General features: G+C 48.0%; 1 protein-coding gene across 2 annotated transcripts; it reads left to right on the top strand.

The window, feature by feature from the left end:
• The first annotated feature begins 205 nt into the window (after positions 1 to 205).
• On the top strand, positions 206 to 7,645 carry LOC105034836 (uncharacterized). 2 transcript variants are annotated; one of them, XM_010910140.3, is made up of 5 exons: positions 215 to 852; positions 1,921 to 2,157; positions 3,193 to 3,276; positions 6,428 to 6,557; positions 6,749 to 7,645. In XM_010910140.3, the coding sequence occupies exons 1-5, from the start codon at positions 521 to 523 to the stop codon at positions 7,367 to 7,369; spliced, it is 1,404 nt and encodes a 467-aa protein (XP_010908442.2). In that variant the 5' UTR covers positions 215 to 520; the 3' UTR covers positions 7,370 to 7,645. The 2 variants fall into 2 exon arrangements, with proteins under 2 accessions (XP_073103388.1, XP_010908442.2); XM_073247287.1 differs by lacking the exon at positions 1,921 to 2,157 and having other exon boundaries at positions 206 to 852.
• The last annotated feature ends 11,881 nt before the right edge of the window (positions 7,646 to 19,526 follow it).

The following is a 19,526-nucleotide window of genomic DNA, read 5'->3' as shown; positions in this document are numbered from 1 at the left end:
GCAATATGAGGAACTCTTTGTTGGTATCAATATGGCGGATCACCTCCAATACTACCTTCCTTATGCAAAATTAAATATCCTCCTTTTTCTTCTTTTCTTACCAATCTTTGAACAAATAAAAATTTCAATTTTTTCCTTTATCATCCATCTAAGAAAATCGTTATTAAGATGATGATCTGTGTTGGAAACAAAACTGATAAATAAGACGAGGAAGGAAAAGGGAGAGAATCACAGTAAAATCCCTACCACCATATTCATCACAAAATGTAAGCGTGGATGATGGAGCGATTTTCATGCATTATACTCTTATGAAAGAATAAAATTATTGTATACTCATTTTCTTTCCTGCATCAGACCGGCGCGCGGTTACCTCACCGGGTGGTTGGGTGTTCCGTGTTGCTTTGATCCTTGAGGAAGCGTTGTGAAAGGTAACCAGCAGAGGCGCAAGGCGCCTCCCTCTAACCTCTTGCCCTGCTTCCTCTCGTTTGCGTCTTCCTCTCCCTGGGGTAAGGCAAGAGCAATGGTCACCACCAGAAAGAGAGCCGCGGCCGCGGAGGTCCTGGCAAGCCCCAAGAAGAGGAGCGGGAAGGAGCCCCGGCGACGGAGCCCCTCGCTGCCTCTTCTTCATCCACCCTCTGCGGCGGAGGGAGGCTCTGGATACGAGAAGTTCCGGGAGGAAAGGATAAAGGAGAACCTAGAGAGGATGCAGAGGCTGGGCATCCTCCAACTCAAGTCCCAGCTCGACCCGATCGTCCACTACGATCCCTCGAAGCGCCCCAACCATCAAAAGAAGGTGGCCCAACCCTCCTCCGGCCTCGACAAGACCCTCGCTCCGCCCAGGCGCTCCTCTCGGTACATAAATACCATACCATCGCTGCTCATGCCCTTCCCATCCCAACGAACCTAAATATGTATGTATTCCCTCTGCCTGATTAGGGGCTTCGCAAGAGCTTCTCTCTCGCCGGCGCGGTGGGAAAGAAAAGATATACAATTCTAGGTTGATGGCTTCTAACCCTTGTTAGGGCCGCTGGACAGTAATGTGGTCTTCCTTCTTTTTCCTTCTTTAAAAAAAAAAAAAAAAAATTTCTATATTGTCTTTGTCCTTCGGCCGGGGCATCATTCTTTCCAACCCGTACCATTTCCAGTTGATATGGACGTTTTCTACAGTCTGGTTCTCCAATTTTTCAATTCCTTTTTTTTTCCCCCCTTTTTAGGACATTCGTGAATAACTTCGTCTTGTCTCTTCCTTTGCCTGGTTCTTCCACTACTTTTTTATGAGAGAGCGGATACGTTACCATCTTCAACCTAATCCCACGCTACTATCGGCAACTAGATCAGGAAGAGTCATGTCTGCTGGTGATATTGATGATGGTTTAGCTAGTCGCTTGTTCCGGTCTTCTGTTGTGCAGAAGTTAGCTCCGATTAGCTTCTTAGCAGAAGATGACGATATGCTGACGACTTCTCTTTGTAGCTTTTAGCTCCTAATTCTGGTGCCCGCGAAGCTGTTTTGAAAACAGTAGTTGCGTGGTATAAAATAAAAGTACAATGATTATTGCTGGTTCTGTGATGATATCTGTACTACGTACTTTTAGCTTACCACGTGCTTTCCTTCTCCCTCGTTTTAATTATTTTTATTCATCTTTTCGTTTTTGTATTTTCTGGTTATGTGGAGGTTGACCAGGATTAGATTAAAAAAAAAAAAAGATATAAATTATGAGAAACTGAAGGGCTCTAAATTCATGTACTTGATCAAGGTTGATGATCTTCTGCTTGTCTCTATGCTTTTTGTGTGGTACTGCTGGAGTAGGCTGTCTGCCTTACCTTTGGCTGGATATTATCTTTTGGAACAAACACTATCTGTGGTTCTTTTCTTGCACATTAATGGAAAACTTTTCTTCCCTCCTTCCTGAAACATTTTAGGTTGCAAAATGTAACTCCAGTTAGTTATGCTGAGATCCACAAAAAGAAAGACGAGAATCTAGTGAAAAATAGGTCAGTTTTGCCTGAAAAAGGTGCAAATGAAGAGGTTTATACAGATGAGCATGAGAAACTGTTAGGTACATGTGAGACGACTTGGATTCTCTTTGTAGATGGATGTGGCAAGGATGGAAGGCGTATATATGATCAGATTAAGGGGAAGACATGTCATCAGTGCAGGTGCGCTTTTTGCATATGTAAATTATTATTATATGCCTGTATAGCGCTGGATGAGGATTGTCGCAGGTTTAGCTTTATTATTTCCATCATGCAGAATTTATGAGTTAATATTTGTTAAACATATTTACATTTTAGAATAATTTTTTTTCCTTTGTTAATTTGTATTTTACTGCTAGCTGACGTAGAAATTAGATAATTGAGCTTGCAAAATGATTGTTTAGGTGATAAATTGTAACCGCAAATTCTGATTGAGATCTACTCAGAATTCACTCTAATTAGTAAGAAGCAACATTAAGAGCAGGACCTTACACCGAATAAGAAATGTACCTAGTCTGGTGCATAACCATCTTAGTTGTTGACACCAGAAAATGGAGAGGAGAGGAGGTAGTCAACTGAGCTTCCGGATAAGCACTTTCACCCATTGTTGAATCGACCACAGAAGGAGGATCTCAAGAGAGAGAATTTTCTCTTTGAAATTAAAATAGCTGTTATCATCATTCATCATAACATGATGCAGCAACTATATAGCTTGGAATTTCATAAAATAATGGTATTTATGCTGGCTCTAAAACCAGAATCTAATCGGCTTATTTGCCCCCAAATATATTTTAGAAATATTCACAGTCGTAAGGAACCACATCTTCATTATCTACGAACAAGACAAATGGCTTCAGGAGATGCTTGGATACTTCAGTTTTTTTTTTTTTTTCGACCCAGCCAGACACTTTGGAAACACCGCCTGTGATATAAATCTTCCCAGCCGGATGACAACTGCAAACAATGGGCTAGAACCACTTTGTTATGCTTGGTAATATATAAGATGGTCTTATAGAAATCGTTTATGCAGTTATTCCTATTTCGAGCAACAAATTAAATGGATGTGATGTTATTTCATGAGTTGATAATATCCGTATGTTTCTATGTTATGACTAGATACATACTTTGATACTCTGTATCTGTCATTTCTTTCACTTTCTCCTGTGCACCAAAGTATTAAATGTTGCTTTTCTTCATTTGTGTATCACTTTTATGCAGACAAAAAACTCTTGGTCACCGTACACATTGCAGCAAGTGCAAGCTGGTCCAGGGACAGTTTTGTGGAGATTGTCTTTACATGAGGTGCATATTTTTAGCATTCTAACCATAAGAAGATAGAACTAGTTTTCTACTGGGTATATATCGAAGTGGTTATTTTGTAAAAGCAAGAGACGACCTTCACCAATATTTGTATTATCACAAATTTCTCCAAGTTAATACAAAAACTCTTTTGCTAACATTATAGTTGATTTCCATCTAAATTTCATTAAAATCTCTGACGTTTGCCTGCATCTTGCTTTCTTTTTCTATTTTCTAACAGTGTACTTTTGTATTTACTTGAGTAAGACATGATGTTGAATTTTGCTCTGTTTTTTATCAGAATGCTGGTCTTACCCAGAACTTTTCAATTATTGGAACTCGAAGGAGTATTTCTTGCAGAATTGCAAATGGTCCATTGCAGTGACAAGTAATAATGTGCGATAGCCTTCTTATGCCAAGTGAAAAATCCCTTCTTTGCAAATTGTCACTCTTTTCTTGTCTCATCAAATTACACCTACATAAGCAATATGCATTTTTAACTTTTAGAGGGTTAATTATACAAAATCTACTCAACCATATGTACATTATCCTAGTCCTCAAAACAGAAAAGTCTTCGAAGTTTATTACATTATCTTTCCTATCAAAGTCTTCTTGAACTCTAATTTTGACTTTCAACAACTACTCAAGAAGGCCCTCCTGTTGGGTTTATCTTTGGTGCTATACATAATTTAACCATCTCATAAAATTTTCCTTCATGTTATTTTGGAAACAATCAAATGCATTTAAGAAAACAAGTACAAGTGTTATAATTTTTGTGATGATCACAAGACATTCCAAAAGGTGGATCTCCAATTAACAGATCCTATTTTAATTACATTGACAACACCGCATTTATCACCCTTTCCTTTCTGTATAGTGGTTTCTCTGTGAAATATTTTATCCCTCGAAAACAAATTGTATGAACAAATCCCTAACTTGTTCTCACTAAAATTGCACTCATTCTCTTTTTAGCTTTCAGCAGTAAGACTGACCAGAAGTTGAAATCAAAAGGAGCTTAAATGTAACCTACAATCAAGAGATAATTGTCCCCATGAACTCTCTTTTTCCGAAATAAGCAATTTAGATGCTTCCTGAACCAAATCTTTTGGAATTTTTATATGCCGTACTATTATCTTGAATTGTTGATCTTCGTATCATCTGGCATTCGGCTGCTCTTCCAAATTTAAATTATATACACCAGTTAAGCAAGTGAAATTGTTAATTATATTTCATATTTCGACTGTAATATCATCATTCCAAGGAGTGCTTGTTCATTCCCCTCTTGTTTGGTCACTTCTATGAATGGTCCATTCTTTAATTCCGTGATTTTATACTATTTTTTCATTTAAAAACATTTTGAAAAATAAAGTTCTCTTCTTCTTTTCACTATCTCTACTATTTTTTAATAATATTAGATTGTCCGATTTCTTGTGCATCTAATGCAACTTGTGTACTGCATTTTTCTCATTTTATAGCAGTCAGTAAACAACAAATATCCTCCTCACCCTCTTTGGAGAATAGCATGTAAAGATCTATTAAGCACATCTCATCATAGTAACTAGCTTTCACACCTCCCTATGATTTTTTTTTTTAGGAGCACAGATATTGAAGCTTTCAATTTCTAGTGTGCATCATTATCGGTTGATTGTCTGATGAACTTCTGCATTCAACTGGCAAATCCTTCATACATGGATGTACCTTGACATGCCAAGCACATTCTTAGTGGTATTCTCAGTGCTATCGGTGCCACTTTCCTTATGATGATCCACACTCATATTTAGCTAAACTTTTGATATATTCAAAGAATCAACTCCTCATTTACCTGATCCACTTTCAGGTTCCATACTTTCCCTCCTACAATTTGTTAAGAATGTAGTGTTTGTTCACCTTTTGGGGTTATCCTATGATGCTGGGAGCAAGCTCTGACTACTCATTTTGCGCTTGCTGCTTCACAACAACATGCTGATTTTAGCTAGTGAAACTCCCTCATTTACAACTTATAGTTCCTCCATATTGTTCATAAATTTCAAGAAGTTTGCAACTTAATACATCTGATGAAATTTATCACTCAATAAATTATTAGATGTTAACAGCCAAGGTTTGCTGTACCAGTGCTGGGAATCATATAGTTGTCTACCGATATGGTATGCTACCGGTACCATTCATTACCAAGCAAGGCCATACCAAAACCAGGTGGAGGAAGAGGGAGAGAGGAAGGGGGAGGGATAGAGAGAGAGAGAGAGAGGGCTACCGATAGATGATCCACCATCGATGTCTGTGTTGTTGTTGGCCTCAACAATAGTGGTGGCAAAAAGCTTTGAAAAAAATAGCGACAAAGGATCGTGAGCAATGGAGAGCTCATGCAAGGTGAGTGGGAATTCTAGAGTGGAATCGGACAGGGGTGGGGCATGTTTTAAAGGTTATTAGGCTAGTTCAGCCCTCAAACTGTTTGGAATGGACGGCTCAGTCCTGTATTAGAAGGTTTGCACTAGCTCAGTGCATTTACTGAACCAAGAGACCGAACTGCCCTTGTTCGGGCCAGGTAATGTTAAGTACCACCTGAACTGGGTGGTACAGTGGTTTGGCATTCCATACTTAACATGATTGCTTAATTAAATGACACGTATGATCTGTAAGAGCACGTGGGTGCTTTTTCTTGGAGGCCCACCAAATGTAGACCTTACTGTACTTAACTAGTTCTTGTCTCCCTGACCCAACTCTGATGGGGTATGATGAAGCATTTCTTTTTCTATGTCCACCATATATTTCAAATGATACCTCATGTGGATGTCCATGCCAATAAAAGAAGTAGTACATTCTCTCTTCTCAGGAAATCTGTCATCTGTCTAAGTAAGTAAATCAGCTCATGGTGCACCATAGTGACATGAAGAGATCTCATTCTTGAAGATCCTGCCAACATGAGTTTTGTCACAATCTAAGTAGATCCAGTTTCAAATATGTGATCCTGAGCTTGCAGGCACGTTCAGAAGTATGAAGTAAGCCTAGTTTAGGCTTCAAGTTGAGATACTTTCCTTTTCAGTGATGGTAATCCACCATAGGAAATGAACTGTTCCACTGTGATTCTATCTCCCTTTAGTAAATATAAACCTATTCATCTTATCAACCATCATTGGTTATGTTAAAAAATATGCAGATATGGTGAGAATGTCCTGGAAGTTAACAAGAATCCCAAGTGGATATGTCCAGTTTGTCGGGGAATCTGCAACTGCAGCCTCTGTCGAATCAAGAAGGGATGGGCTCCCACTGGTCCTCTTTACAAGAAAGTAAATGTTGATGCTTCTCTTTCAATATGTCCCAAGGCTTCTAGGGTTCAATATGAAAGCACTAGAAATTGTCCTCCATACTCATGTGATCTCCAGTTCTGTAATCTGATATTTCCAAATATGTTCAAATACTTTAACGTGCAAGTTCTTGGCATTATCTTAATTTTCATTCCTGATATTTTTTTATGCAGGTATTACAACTGGGGTTTAGGTCAGTAGCACATTATCTTATTCAAACTCGCAGGTCACAAAGAGACTCGAGGGACTCAGAATCTGCCCAACTAGTGCCTTTGAGAAATTCACCACACTTTGCTGATGCAGAAGACTCACCCCATCTGGAAAAACCCCTGGATTTACAGGATGGCATGAAGTTGGGGTCCTATGAAAAGAATGGCAATGACTGCAGTAAGAATGGTGGATTCGATAGTTCCGATATGCATATTGTTAGCAATATTGAAGAGGAAAATGTCATAAAGCTTAGAGGCAAGAGTAAGGAGGCGGAGGACTCAGAATGTACCCAAGAAGAATCTTCAGAAAAGTTAATGCACCTTACTGTTGCAAAAGACTCATCCCATCCCAAAAGGTCCTTGGAGGATGGTGTGAAGTTGGAACCTCATGAACAGAACATCAATGACTTTAGCGAGAATAGTCAATTGAATGCTTCAGATCTGCGTACTGTAGGCAATCTTGCTGTGGAAAGTGTTACGAAGCTTAGAACCAAGAATAAGAAGGCAAAGGAACCAGCTGCATTTGTGAAAAGAAGCCCTGACTGTATTGCTGGCAGACTAAGGAAGCGCCCTGACAAGCCATGAAGATGTTTAGTTTTCTTATGCTTCTATGACAGGAAAAGGAATCCTTAACTCAATTGCTCATGTTTAAAGTAATGATGTCTGAAAGCCAGCTCATTTTGTAAAGGGTGTTTGTTTCTCATAGTTGACTGAATTTTAGGCTTTGGGGCATGACTGATGGCCTCATTTTTAGCCATTTTGTTGGTTGAATGCATTTGGATGCAGGGAAAATCACCAGTTTGTCAGTTGACTGCATTTTGTGAACCGATCATGGTCAGTAAAATTACAAATTTTGGTTTCTATGATCTGATTAACTGATTATTTCATTCTTTTGTTGTGCCATCATAATGCTGCATTTATAAATCTGCACCTTGGGTTGCCTCTGCTAATGCTAAGTGGATTCTAGGATGATATTAGTAATTGCAGGTTTATCAACTTTACCCAAGCATCATGAGTGCTTTGTACTCCTCTTGCTGGTATAAATCCAAGTTCTGTTTTTTGTTCGTTCATTTGTTATACTGAAACAACAAGGCTTGTTGATTGTAATCAGGTATATGGTTGCGATTTTTTTGTATCAAAACAGGAGCTGCTGCCCACCTATTATTCTATATATTGTCAACCAGCAATTCTACCATACTCATACCCTATGTTTGGTTAAGATTATTAGAGGGAGGATGGATGGTATTGAAAAGATAGACGATCTTTCTTTTTTTTATTTGTTCATTGGTTTTACCGAAACAACAAGGCTTGTTGATTGTAATTAGGTATATGGTTGTGATTTTTTATATCAAATCAGGAGCTTCTGCCCATCTATTATTCTATATGTTGTTGATCAGTAATTCTACCATACTCATACCCTATGTTTGGTTAAGATTATGAGAGAAAGGATGGATGGTATTGAAAAGATAGATGGTCTTCATTTACCATTGGGTTCAAAACATTTTAAGAATGATATGGATGATAAGGAGAGATTGCTTATTCACCTTGGTCTATGAATTTGCATCTTTCAAAATTGGAAGGATGTAAGAAGGGTGGATGAAATATATAAGGGATTAGTTTCAGTATTGGCAACATTATCCCTTTTTTATTTTTTTTGACAAAACTATAACACATTTTTTCACTTTTTCATTCATTTTATTTATGTATATTTTTATTTTATCTATACTAATAATCTTATTCTATTAAATTTCATTAATAATTATTTAATTCTTGTGCATAATTTTTATAATTATAAGTAAGTAATTAGAATAAATTTTTATTTTTTATTTATATTTATTATTTTTAGTTAACTATTTACATAAAATTAATGAACTATTTAAATTAAATTATAAATTAATTAATAATTTATATAATTGATATATATAAGTAAATAAATTCATATACAACTAACTTATAAAATATTTAATTAATTAAATTAAATTAAAATTAAATATTTATATAATCTTTTCTCTCATCTATCTTTGCTTCTTTATTCATCTTTCAATCTATTCTTTGTATGAAATAAAGGGATAATCTCTTGGTAGCATTGCAGGCGCCATCGGCGCATGAAATTGTGCAAGTGTGCTTTTTGTCTTCAAGTAACGAGGAATAAATGAAAGCTCTCCCAAAGTTCATGCAAGGAGCAAAGGCAGCTCTTGTTTAAATATACATCCCATAACATTTTTAATTGTGTATCAAATCTCTTGGTAGCATTGCAGGCGCCATCGATGCATAAAATTGTGCAAGTGTGCTTTTTGTCTTCAAGTAACGAGGAATAAATGAAGGCTCTCCCAAAGTTCATGCAAGGAGCAAAGGCAGCTCCTGTTTAAATATGCATCCCATAGCATTTTTAATTGTGTATCAAATTTATAGGTAAGGGTAAAAATGGTATAGATATTATCCATCTGGATCTATTTTTATATCTGAATCAATTCAAATATAGATAGAAATTTGAGGATCCGACTAATATCCGTATCTATATCCGTCAAAGAAAATAGATATGGATATGGATAGATAACTATCCGATCCGTATCTGAGTATTCGAATGTACATGTAACCCTATATAATTTTATGTAGCACTTATTAAGTTTTAAGAGAAATATACAACTATATAAATATGTTATTAATTTAATTTATCATCATTTAATAATATCTTTAATTTTGTAGTCATAAAGTTAAATTATCTAAATAATATCTGTAATTATATTCATACTTTTAGTATCCGAATTGTATCTGTATCCGTTTAAAATAAATATGAATATAAATTTTTGTATCTAAATAATATCCATATCCATATTTGTATTCGTCAGACAAAATAAATATGGATATGGATATGGTGGTATCCGATCCGATTTTTATCCTATCTGTTGGGTATAAAATACCCACAGCCGAAACCCTCGGCGGAATCGGCAACGGCACAGCTCCGTCCGGACTCCTACGGGGGTCGGGCTCCGCCGCCAACATCAGAACAGCTCCGCCCGGACTCCTACGGGAGCCGGGCTCCGCCGCCGACTTCAGAACAGCTCCGTCCGGACTCCTACGGGGGTCGGGCTCCGCCGCCGACATCAGAACAGCTCCGCCCGGACTCCACCGCCGACAGCAGCACAGCTCCGCCCGGACTCCTACGGGAGCCGGGCTCCGCCGCCGACTTCAGAACAGCTCCGCCCGGACTCCTACGGGAGCCGGGCTCCGCCTCCAACATCAACTGCAGAACAGCTCCGCCCGGACTCCTACGGGAGCCGGGCTCCGCCTCGGTATCAACTGCTGGTAAACTCCGTCCGGACTCCTACGGGAGCCGGACTTCACCTTTAACTTTGATTGCAGAACAGCTCCGCCCGAACTCATACGGGAGCCGGGCTCCGCCTCCAACATCAACTGCAGAACAGCTCCGCCCGGACTCCTACGGGAGCCGGGCTCCGCCTCGGTATCAACTGCTGGTAAACTCCGTCCGGACTCCTATGGGAGCCGGACTTCACCTTTAACTTTGATTGCAGAACAGCTCCGCCCGGACTCATACGGGAGCCGGGCTCCGCCTCCAACATCAACTGCAGAACAGCTCCGCCCGGACTCCTACGGGAGCCGGGCTCCGCCTCGATATCAACTGCTGGTAAACTCTGTCCGGACTCCTACGGGAGCCGGACTTCACCTTTAACTTTGATTGCAGAATAGCTCCGCCCGGACTCATACGGGAGCCGGGCTCCGCCTCCAACATCAACTGCAGAACAGCTCCGCCCGGACTCCTACGGGAGCCGGGCTCCGCCTCGGTATCAACTGCTGGTAAACTCCGTCCGGACTCCTACGGGAGCCGGACTTCACCTTTAACTTTGATTGCAGCGTAGCTCCGCCCGGGCTCCTATGGGAGCCGGGCTCCGCCGCCGACTTCGGAACAGCTCCGCCCGGACTCCCACGGGAGCCGGGCTCCACCGCCGACATCAACCACAGCACAGCTCCGCCCGGACTCCTACGGGAGCCGGGCTTCGTCCTCAGCATCAACCGCTGGTAAGCCCCGTCCGGACTCCTACGAGAGCCGGACTTCGCCTTTAATTTTAATTACAGGAGGACTTCGCCCGTACTCTTATGGGAGCCGGGCTTCATCCTCGACGCCAACAACTGCAGCCGCAAGCAGACTCCGCCCGGACTCCTACGGGAGCCGGGTTCCGCCCGCAACTTCAGCTCCGAGAGGGTTCCGCCCGGACTCCCACGGAAGTCGGGTTCCACCCACGACCCCAACCGCCAGGAGGACCTCTCCCGGACCTCTACAGAGATCGGGCTCCGACCGCTGCCGAGCTTCAATCAACAGATCCGCGCCCCCTGGCAGGCCACCAAAACGGCCACGACCCTGCTCCACTTCCTGTGACGGATTCCGTGCAGCTCCATCATTCCCTGACAAGCCACAGTAACCGTCGCCGCCCTGCCCCACTTCCTGTGGCGGATTCCGCACAGCTCCACTACCCCCTGGCAGGCCACGATAACGGCCACAAACCTGCTCCACCTCCTGCGACGGATACCGGGCGATTCTCCCATCCGCTGGCAAGTCACGACAACGGGCGCTGCTCCAATCCCTGCAACTGATTCCACGTGGCGAGCTGCGGTGATGGCCACGATTCCGCTCCACTACCTCTCGCAATAAATTTCCCTGACCACGGGCGGCCCACGACCAGACGGTTACAGGTGTCGCCATCAATCCGTTGCCCCCTCCGCCTATAAAAGGGGGACTCAGATATGTTATTCTCTAAGCTCATTTCTTATCTCCAAACTCTGCTAAATTCTCCGTTCGAGCACTCCATTCTTGTTGAGGCAGAGAACTGACTTGAGCGTCGGAGGGTCTTGCCGGAGCAACCCCACCTCCGGTTTAGACTTCCCTTGCAGGTCCCGGCGGCGACCGCAGCTTCCCTGACTCCAGCTTCTACGGCGCAAGCAGATTTTTGCACCAACAGGATTGGCGCTAGAGGAAGGGGCTGTGTCTTCGCAGCACCCTTGTTCTTAAAGGAGTGTTCAACGGAGCCGCCTCCGACCGTTTCTCTGTCACCCACTCCTAATCATTCCCTGCGAGATCGACACTCGATGCCTCCGCGCAAGGCGTCCACCCGGCGGTCCACGGCCTCCGCGGCCAGATCTCAGGCTCCGGCCTCCCCTCCCGTTTCTCAGCCTCCTCCTCCTCCCCCTCCGGCGGCGGCGGTCGACGCGGAGCAGTTTGACTTGCTGGCGCAGCAGGTCAAAGGCCTCGTCGAAGCCGTACAAGCAATGCAGCAGCAGCAACCACAGGCATCGGCGCATCCGGAGGGGGCATCTCCGGAATGCCAGAACTCGACGGCAGGACGGGCCACCTGGGCCAGCCGCCCCGTCCTTCCCGAGAAGGCGAATCCGAGGGTAGAGAGCCCTCAATCGGATCACGACTCCACCCCTGGAAGATCCCTGCCCCCGTTCTGCCAAAGGACCCTCGAGACTCGAAGTCGAGAGGATTTTCTGGACCGGAAGCTCCAGGAGATGAACCGGCGGATTGAAGAACTCCGCCACGTGCCCCCCACTTACGGTGAGGATATTTGCACTGACCCTCCCTTCTCCCAAATGATTATGCAGGAACCGATCCCGTCGAACTTCAAGCTTCCCCAGTTCGAAAGCTACGACGGGACGTCGGATCTGGTTGATCATCTGGAGGCCTTCCGAACGATGATGCTGCTTCACGGCGCTCCTGACGCCATCTTGTGCCGGGCTTTCCCGTCTACTTTGAAGGGAGCAGCAAGGAACTGGTACTCGGCTCTGAAGTCGGGTACCATCTTTTCCTTCGATCAAATGAGCCACCAATTTGTGGCCCATTTTGTCAGCAGCCGGCGTCCCCGGAAGGGTTCGGAGTCCCTCATCAACATCAAGCAGAGGGAAGGGGAGTCCATACGGGCCTACGTCAACCGCTTCAATATCGCGGCGTTGGAGGTCCGGAACTTGGACCAGTCAGTTGCCATGGCCGCCCTGAAAGGTGGCCTTCAGAAGAATGATCTTTTGTACTCCCTGGAGAAGAAGTACCCCAGGGATTTTGCCGATTTACTGGCTCGGGCTGAAGGATACGCCCGAGCGGAAGAAGCCTTCAAAATGAAGGACGAAGAGACAGCAAGGGAGCGTCAGGCGGGAGATTCGAGTAAGCCCGTAGTTGAGAAGAGGTCAAAGGAAGCCCGGCCTCGCTCCCGATCCCCTCCTGGACATAAGCGCGCCCATACTCCACCCCGGGCACGCAGGCAGAGAAGCCCGGATAGCAGGTTTCGGCGGGGTTCCCCACCAGGGAAATTCCGCAACTACGCCCCCCTCAACGCCTCGAAGGCCCAGGTACTGATGGAGGTCAGGGAGCAGCTCCCTAGGCCGGAGAGGATGCGCACACACCCCGGGAAGCGCAACCCCAACAAGTTCTGCCTCTACCACCGCGACCACGGCCACGACACGGAGGAATGCATCCAGCTCCAGGACGAGATCGAGGAGCTCATTCGGCGAGGTCGACTCGACAGATTCATCCGCCGCAGGCCTGAGGGTAGAGGAGACCGGCCAAAAGCCCTCCCACCGCCTGAACCGCAGAAAAGGGAGGAGCAACCCGGGGACCGACCTCCCATCGGGACCATCGACTCCATCACCGGAGGGCCTCAAGGAGGAGTGGGAAAACTGTAAATGTATCACTTACTATTTCGCCTTGAATCTACTTTTTTTTCTGCCTAACGTGCCCCTCCCACCAAGCATGGATGTATTATGACTGGATATGATCCCTTCAAAAATGCAGCCATGTCAGGAACAGGAGGAGAACCTCGTCCTGGCATGAGCAAAGTCAAAAGCCCGGTTCTTTTAGACCGGATGGGGGGAGAGGCCTTACAACACCCTAATGTGCCCCCACAGCCTTGTCAGGAACAGGAGGAGAACCTCGTCCTGACATGAGCAAAGTCAAAGGCCCGGTTCTTTTAGACCGGATGGGGGGAGAGGCCTTACAACGCCCTAATGTGCCCCCACAGCCCTGTTAGGGACAGGAGGAAAACCTCGCCCTAACTTGAGCAAAGTCAAAGGCCCGGTTCTTTTAGACCGGATGGGGGGAGAGGCCTTGCAACGCCCTAATGTGCCCCCACAGCCATGTCAGGAACAGGAGGAGAACCTCATCCTGACATGAGCGAAGTTGAAGGCTCGGTTCTTTTAGACCGGATGGGGGGAGAGGCCTTGCAACACCCTAATATGCCCCCACGGCCATGTCAGGAAAAGGAGGAGAACCTTGTCCTGACATGAGCAAAGTTGAAGGCCCGGTTCTTTTAGACCGGAGGGGGGAGAGGCCTTACGGCGCCCTAACGCGCCCCCACAAGCCAGGCTGGTAACGAGAGGAGAACCTCACACCGGCTCGAGCAAAATGGAAGGCCCGGACTCCTACGGGAGCCGGATTCCTACGCCAAGGAAGACTTCGCCCGGACTCCTACGGGAGCCGGGTTCCTACGCCAAGGAAGACTTCGCCCGGACTCCTACGGGAGCCGGATTCCGCCGCCAAGGAAGACTTCACCCGGACTCCTACGGGAGCCGGGTTCCTATGCCAAGGAAGACTTCACCCGGACTCCTACGGGAGCCGGGTTCCTACGCCAAGGAAGACTTCGCCCGGACTCCTACGGAAGCCGGGCTCCATCCGCCACTTCTGCAGCGAGGGTTAATAATGGTGGCGAAACTCGGCCTCGTAACAAGGTCGGATGAAAGGAAAAAGCCCCCCCCCACGACGACATCTACGTCAAGCAAGCCGAACGACAAGAAAGGTTCAACAGACGACAATATCAGTGCTACGCGTGGACAAGATAACGCAAAACGCTCTTTTTTCCATTTCCGATATACATACTGCAAGGCCAGGACAGCCAAGGAAAGAAGGACAAAACGACAAAAAGAAAGTAACTACATGATGAGACACAAAGACAAAAGAGCTCTAAGGAGGTCCTGCTCCCTCCGACCTAGGGTTATCTACTCCATCCCTCAACCAGGACTGCTTCAGGTTCTCCATTGCTTCTTCTAGTTCTTCCCTCTTCCGCAGCGTGTCCTGGAGCGCCCGACGAAGTTGCTGGCTCTCAGCCTCCGCTTCTCGACGCCACTTCCGCAAAACTTCAGACTCCGCCTTCGCATCTACAACGGCCTTCCGCTCAAGTGCCAGCTGAATCTTCACTTGTTGCAGCTCGGCTGTCTTCTCCCCAAGGAAGACAGAAATCCCTTCGACAGTGCCTCTCAGGGCTTGGAGCTCTTCGGTATCTTGGGCGGAAGTAAGCTGCACCCTATTAACCAGCTGCCTCTGGAGACGAACGACCTCGTCAGCCGTCTTCTGGAATCTCCCTTTGTACTCTTCCACTTGCCAGCGCCAGCTGGCCCGCTGTACGTCATGACTCATCTCGGCGTCTTGAAGCTGCTGTTGGAGGTCGGAGACCTTCTGCGACCACTTCTGTTCATCATCAACCCGGGCCAAGAGCCGGGATGAGCTTCCTTCCAGATGGTCGATCTTCCTCTTCGCAGCTGATAGTTCCACCTTAAGGGCGCTGATCCTGACTTCTTGAGCCCAAATTCGGTCACTGGTGCTCTTCTTGCATTCCTCGAGCTCCTTTGTGAAGTTCGCCTTCCTCCGACTGTAATCCATGATTGCCTTCACTTGGAGACTCCTAAAGTGGACGGCCTCAGCGGCGGCTTCGGAATGGCATTCTCTCGACTTGCGGGGCTCGCCTTCCGACTTCTTCAACTTCTTCGTCAGGTGGAGGACCTCCTTTTTCAACCGCTGGATTATCGATTTCAGCGGGACCCCCAGGGGCAAGGGGAGTGCTTCGGCAGGGCACTGCCATCGGAAGGTGCAAGCATTAAAGATCGACTCATTGCAAGAAGAAAAGCAGAAAGAGGGAGGAGGGGGAAGAAGAAGCCATCCACAACAAGAAATTCGACTTTATTGGTTGAATAATTTTAAAGACAAGCAAAAAAGAAATATGGCGACAAAACAAGGGCGCAAGATCAGAGGTCTCAGACCTCAGGGGCAGGAGGTGGAGAACTCGACGCGGGGGGTGCGACTGCGGTGGTGGCGGACGAGGGGCCGGCCTCATCTTCAGACTCCTCAAGAAAGCCGAGATCGAGGTCGGGGTATCTGCTGGCCACCTTTTCTTGGCAGAGCTCGAACCCCTTAGTGAACGCCTCCTGGCCGAACTGGACGTTCAGTTCCCTCATCTCCGCGGAAGCCTTGAACTCCTCCACCGCAAGGGCCCTGGCCTCCGAAACCAGAACCGGAGTTTGCTCGACCAAATGGGCAACCTCGGCTTCCGCCTTCCTCGCCGACTCCTCCAAGATCCGTCTCTCCTCTTCCCGGGCTTGTCTCTCCTCCTCCCGGGCTTGCCTCTCTCTTTCCAGGGCCTCCTAGAGGGCGGCTACTTCGGCCGTCTTCGCTTGGAGGCGAGCCACCTCAGCCTGACGGCGTTCCTCCGCCTGAAGGAGGTCCCTTCTCATGTGGCTCGTCGCCTCGACATAGGCGAAGAGCTGGTGCCCAATCTGCAAGGATGGTTAGAGAATTACAACAAAGGCCGAGTGACCGTGTAAATAAATATCTGCTTACCTCGAGGAAGGACCCCAAAGAGTCCCAAGCCCGCTGCTCGGGATCGGCACGATCGATCCTCTCCACAACGTCGGACAGGATGCAGCCATCGAGCAGCCGCCTGATCAGGTCCTTGTCGTTGAAGGGGTTCTCCGATCCCCCCTCGGAGCAGACGGACTCGTCTGCAGCAGCTCGGTGGCTACTCGCCCTGCGAGCCACCGATTTCCTCCTCTTCCCCGCGGCAGACGCCTCCGTGGGGCGAACCCCCGAAGCGGGGGCCCCAGTCGGCGGGCTCCTCGAGGAAGCTCGGGGGGCCACTGGCTCGGCATCTGAAGGAATGTCGATGGCCGGAGCCGCCTGGACGGGCGCGGCCAAGCTCGTCTCCTCCGCCCTGGCCCTCTTCGCCGATCCGGAGGCCACCGCGCCCTTTCTCTTCTGAGCTCTCATGCCCCTAGCGAGCATCCGCGTTGCTTCGGCGTCCATTGCTAAAAAAAAAAAATGATGAGAAAAGAAAAAGGGAAAAAGAAGCAACACCGGTCAATCAAAAAAAAAAAAAAAAGAAGAAAAGAAAGAAAGAAAAAGAAGAGAGTGGGAAGGAAAAAGAAATAAAGAGAAGGAGAAGAGGAAGGCAAGAAAGTATAAGAAAAGATGAATACTCGCTGGATCCTGAGGGCTCAGGCCGATGTTGAAAAGAAGCTGCTCCCTCAGAAGATTAGGAAGGAAAAGAGCGGGATAATTTAGAAGCTTCTGGGTGGCCTGGAGGTCGTCCTCTCCCAGGCTGGGGGCCCGACGGACGGAATCCCTCAGAGACCCCCAAGGGGGCAGGCCCAGTTCCAGGGTCGGGCAGTGGACGAAGAGAAATTTTCCCTTCCAATTGTGAATCGAAGAAGGGGCGCCCTTCAACAACCCCTTCTTACCAAACTGGGGGGAGAAGTACCACCAGTCCTTCGTCGAAGGATGGCGTTTGAAGGTATAAAAATGCCTGAACAAGGAGAGGGACGGCTGGACTTCGGCTATGTGGCAGAGGGAGAGAAACCCTATCAAAAACCTAAAGGAATTCGGGGCCACGGAGGCGAGAGAAATGTCCAAGAAGCGGAAGAAGGCAGCAACAAAGACAGGAAGTGGAAGCCGAAGTCGGCACGGAATGCTTCCTGATACAAACAGAAGCGACCGGGAGGAGGAGCGCTGGCCCGGTCAGAGGGGCCAGGTAGCTCCAGGTCGTACTCCGGAGGAACCCCATACCGAACCCTTATCAGAAGGAGTTCATCCGAAGTCGACGAACAGGGAATAGCGCCCGGTGCAAAAACCAGGCGAGGCCCTGCCCCTGACGCGGGTTCGTCCGCAGAGACAGGGACCTGGGGGTTTGAAGCAGAAGAACTCTCGGAACTGCCGGGAGCAGAAGAGTCAGAGGACATTTTGAGCAGTTTCGGAGGAAGAGCCTAAAGGACCCTAAAAAGACAGACCGAAAGGGGAACGAGACGCCGAAGGCTAACTCGGAGGGAGGCGCAGAAGAGGAGAAGCCCCTAGGCGGTGAGAAGAAGGTTGGCACTAACCTATATTGCTCTGGGGACCTGGGGAACGAGAAACGGGAGGCGCCTACAGCTCGAGAAGACGTTCACTAGAGCAGGCTCTCGAAGAGAAGACAGACACCAGCGAAAACTCAGGAATGGAGTAGGACGCCTGAAAGGGGGAGGACGGGTTTAAATAGACTCTGGGATCTGGTGCCATAATGATCGCGAATCCCCCTGGCCAGTCCGCATCCGACACGTGTCCCACTCCCCCTGGCAGACGGCTAAAAGCGACTGACGGTTGCCAGGATCATAATTGCGCCGTACCTAGGCCAGTGTACCTACGAGATTTTTGAAGCGTCCCCTCATACCGCTCCAATTCGAAAAGACTCCGGTACGCACTCATTTAATGCCAAAATATCTGGAGGTGGCAGTGCGCAGGATTCGAAGGGACGGTTCCGGCTGTACCCATCTCTCTCTTTGTGTACTTCCTCGTTTGAAATTCAAACTCGGAAGTAGGGGGACTGGTGTTGGATATAAAATACCCACAGCCGAAATCCTCGGCGGAATCGGCAACGGCATAGCTCCGTCCGGACTCCTATGGGGGCCGGGCTCTGCCGCCGACATCAGAACAGCTCCGCCCGGACTCCTACGGGAGCCGGGCTCCACCGCCGACTTCAGAACAGCTCCGTCCGGACTCCTACGGGGGCCGGGCTCCACCGTCGACATCAGAACAGCTCCGCCCGGACTCCTACGGGAGCCGGGCTCCGCCGCCGACTTCAGAACAGCTCCGCCCGGACTCCCACGGGGGTCGGGCTCCACCGCCAACATCAGAACAGCTCCGCCCGGACTCCTACGGGAGCCGGACTCCACCACCGACAGCAGCACAGCTCCGCCCGGACTCCTACGGGAGCCGGGCTCCGCCGCCGACTTCAGAACAGCTCCGCCCGGACTCCTACGGGAGCCGGGCTCCGCCTCGGTATCAACTGCTGGTAAACTCCGTCCGGACTCCTACGGGAGCCGGACTTCACCTTTAACTTTGATTGCAGAACAGCTCCGCCCGGACTCATACGGGAGCCGGACTCCGCCTCCAACATCAACTGCAGAACAGCTCCGCCCGGACTCCTACGGGAGCCGGGCTCCGCCTCGGTATCAACTGCTGGTAAACTCCGTCCGGACTCCTACGGGAGCCGGACTTCACCTTTAACTTTGATTGCAGAACAGCTCCGCCCGGACTCATACGGGAGCCGGGCTCCGCCTCCAACATCAACTGCAGAACAGCTCCGCTCGAACTCCTACGGGAGCCGGGCTCCGCCTCGGTATCAACTGCTGGTAAACTCCGTCCGGACTCCTACGGGAGTCGGACTTCACCTTTAACTTTGATTGCAGAACAGCTCCGCCCGGACTCATACGGGAGCCGGGCTCCGCCTCCAACATCAACTGCAGAACAGCTCCGCCCGGACTCCTACGGGAGCCGGGCTCCGCCTCGGTATCAACTGCTGGTAAACTCCGTCCGGACTCCTACGGGAGCCGGACTTCACCTTTAACTTTGATTGCAGCGTAGCTCCGCCCGAGCTCCTACGGGAGCCGGGCTCCGCCGCCGACTTCAGAACAGCTCCGCCCGGACTCCCACGGGAGCCGG

The sequence above is a fragment of the Elaeis guineensis genome, chromosome 13 (assembly GCF_000442705.2).
Source record: "Elaeis guineensis isolate ETL-2024a chromosome 13, EG11, whole genome shotgun sequence".
Lineage (NCBI taxonomy): Eukaryota > Viridiplantae > Streptophyta > Magnoliopsida > Arecales > Arecaceae > Elaeis > Elaeis guineensis.
This window is presented reverse-complemented; position numbering and strand designations above follow the sequence as displayed.

Bases quoted from the DNA above. Each gene is read 5' to 3' on its own strand.
- LOC105034836 (XM_010910140.3), top strand. From the start codon at position 521: ATGGTCACCACCAGAAAGAGAGCCGCGGCCGCGGAGGTCCTGGCAAGC. The intron at 2,158-3,192 runs GTGCGCTTTTTG...ACTTTTATGCAG, and splicing joins AAGACATGTCATCAGTGCAG to ACAAAAAACTCTTGGTCACC. The intron at 3,277-6,427 runs GTGCATATTTTT...AAAAATATGCAG, and splicing joins GGAGATTGTCTTTACATGAG to ATATGGTGAGAATGTCCTGG.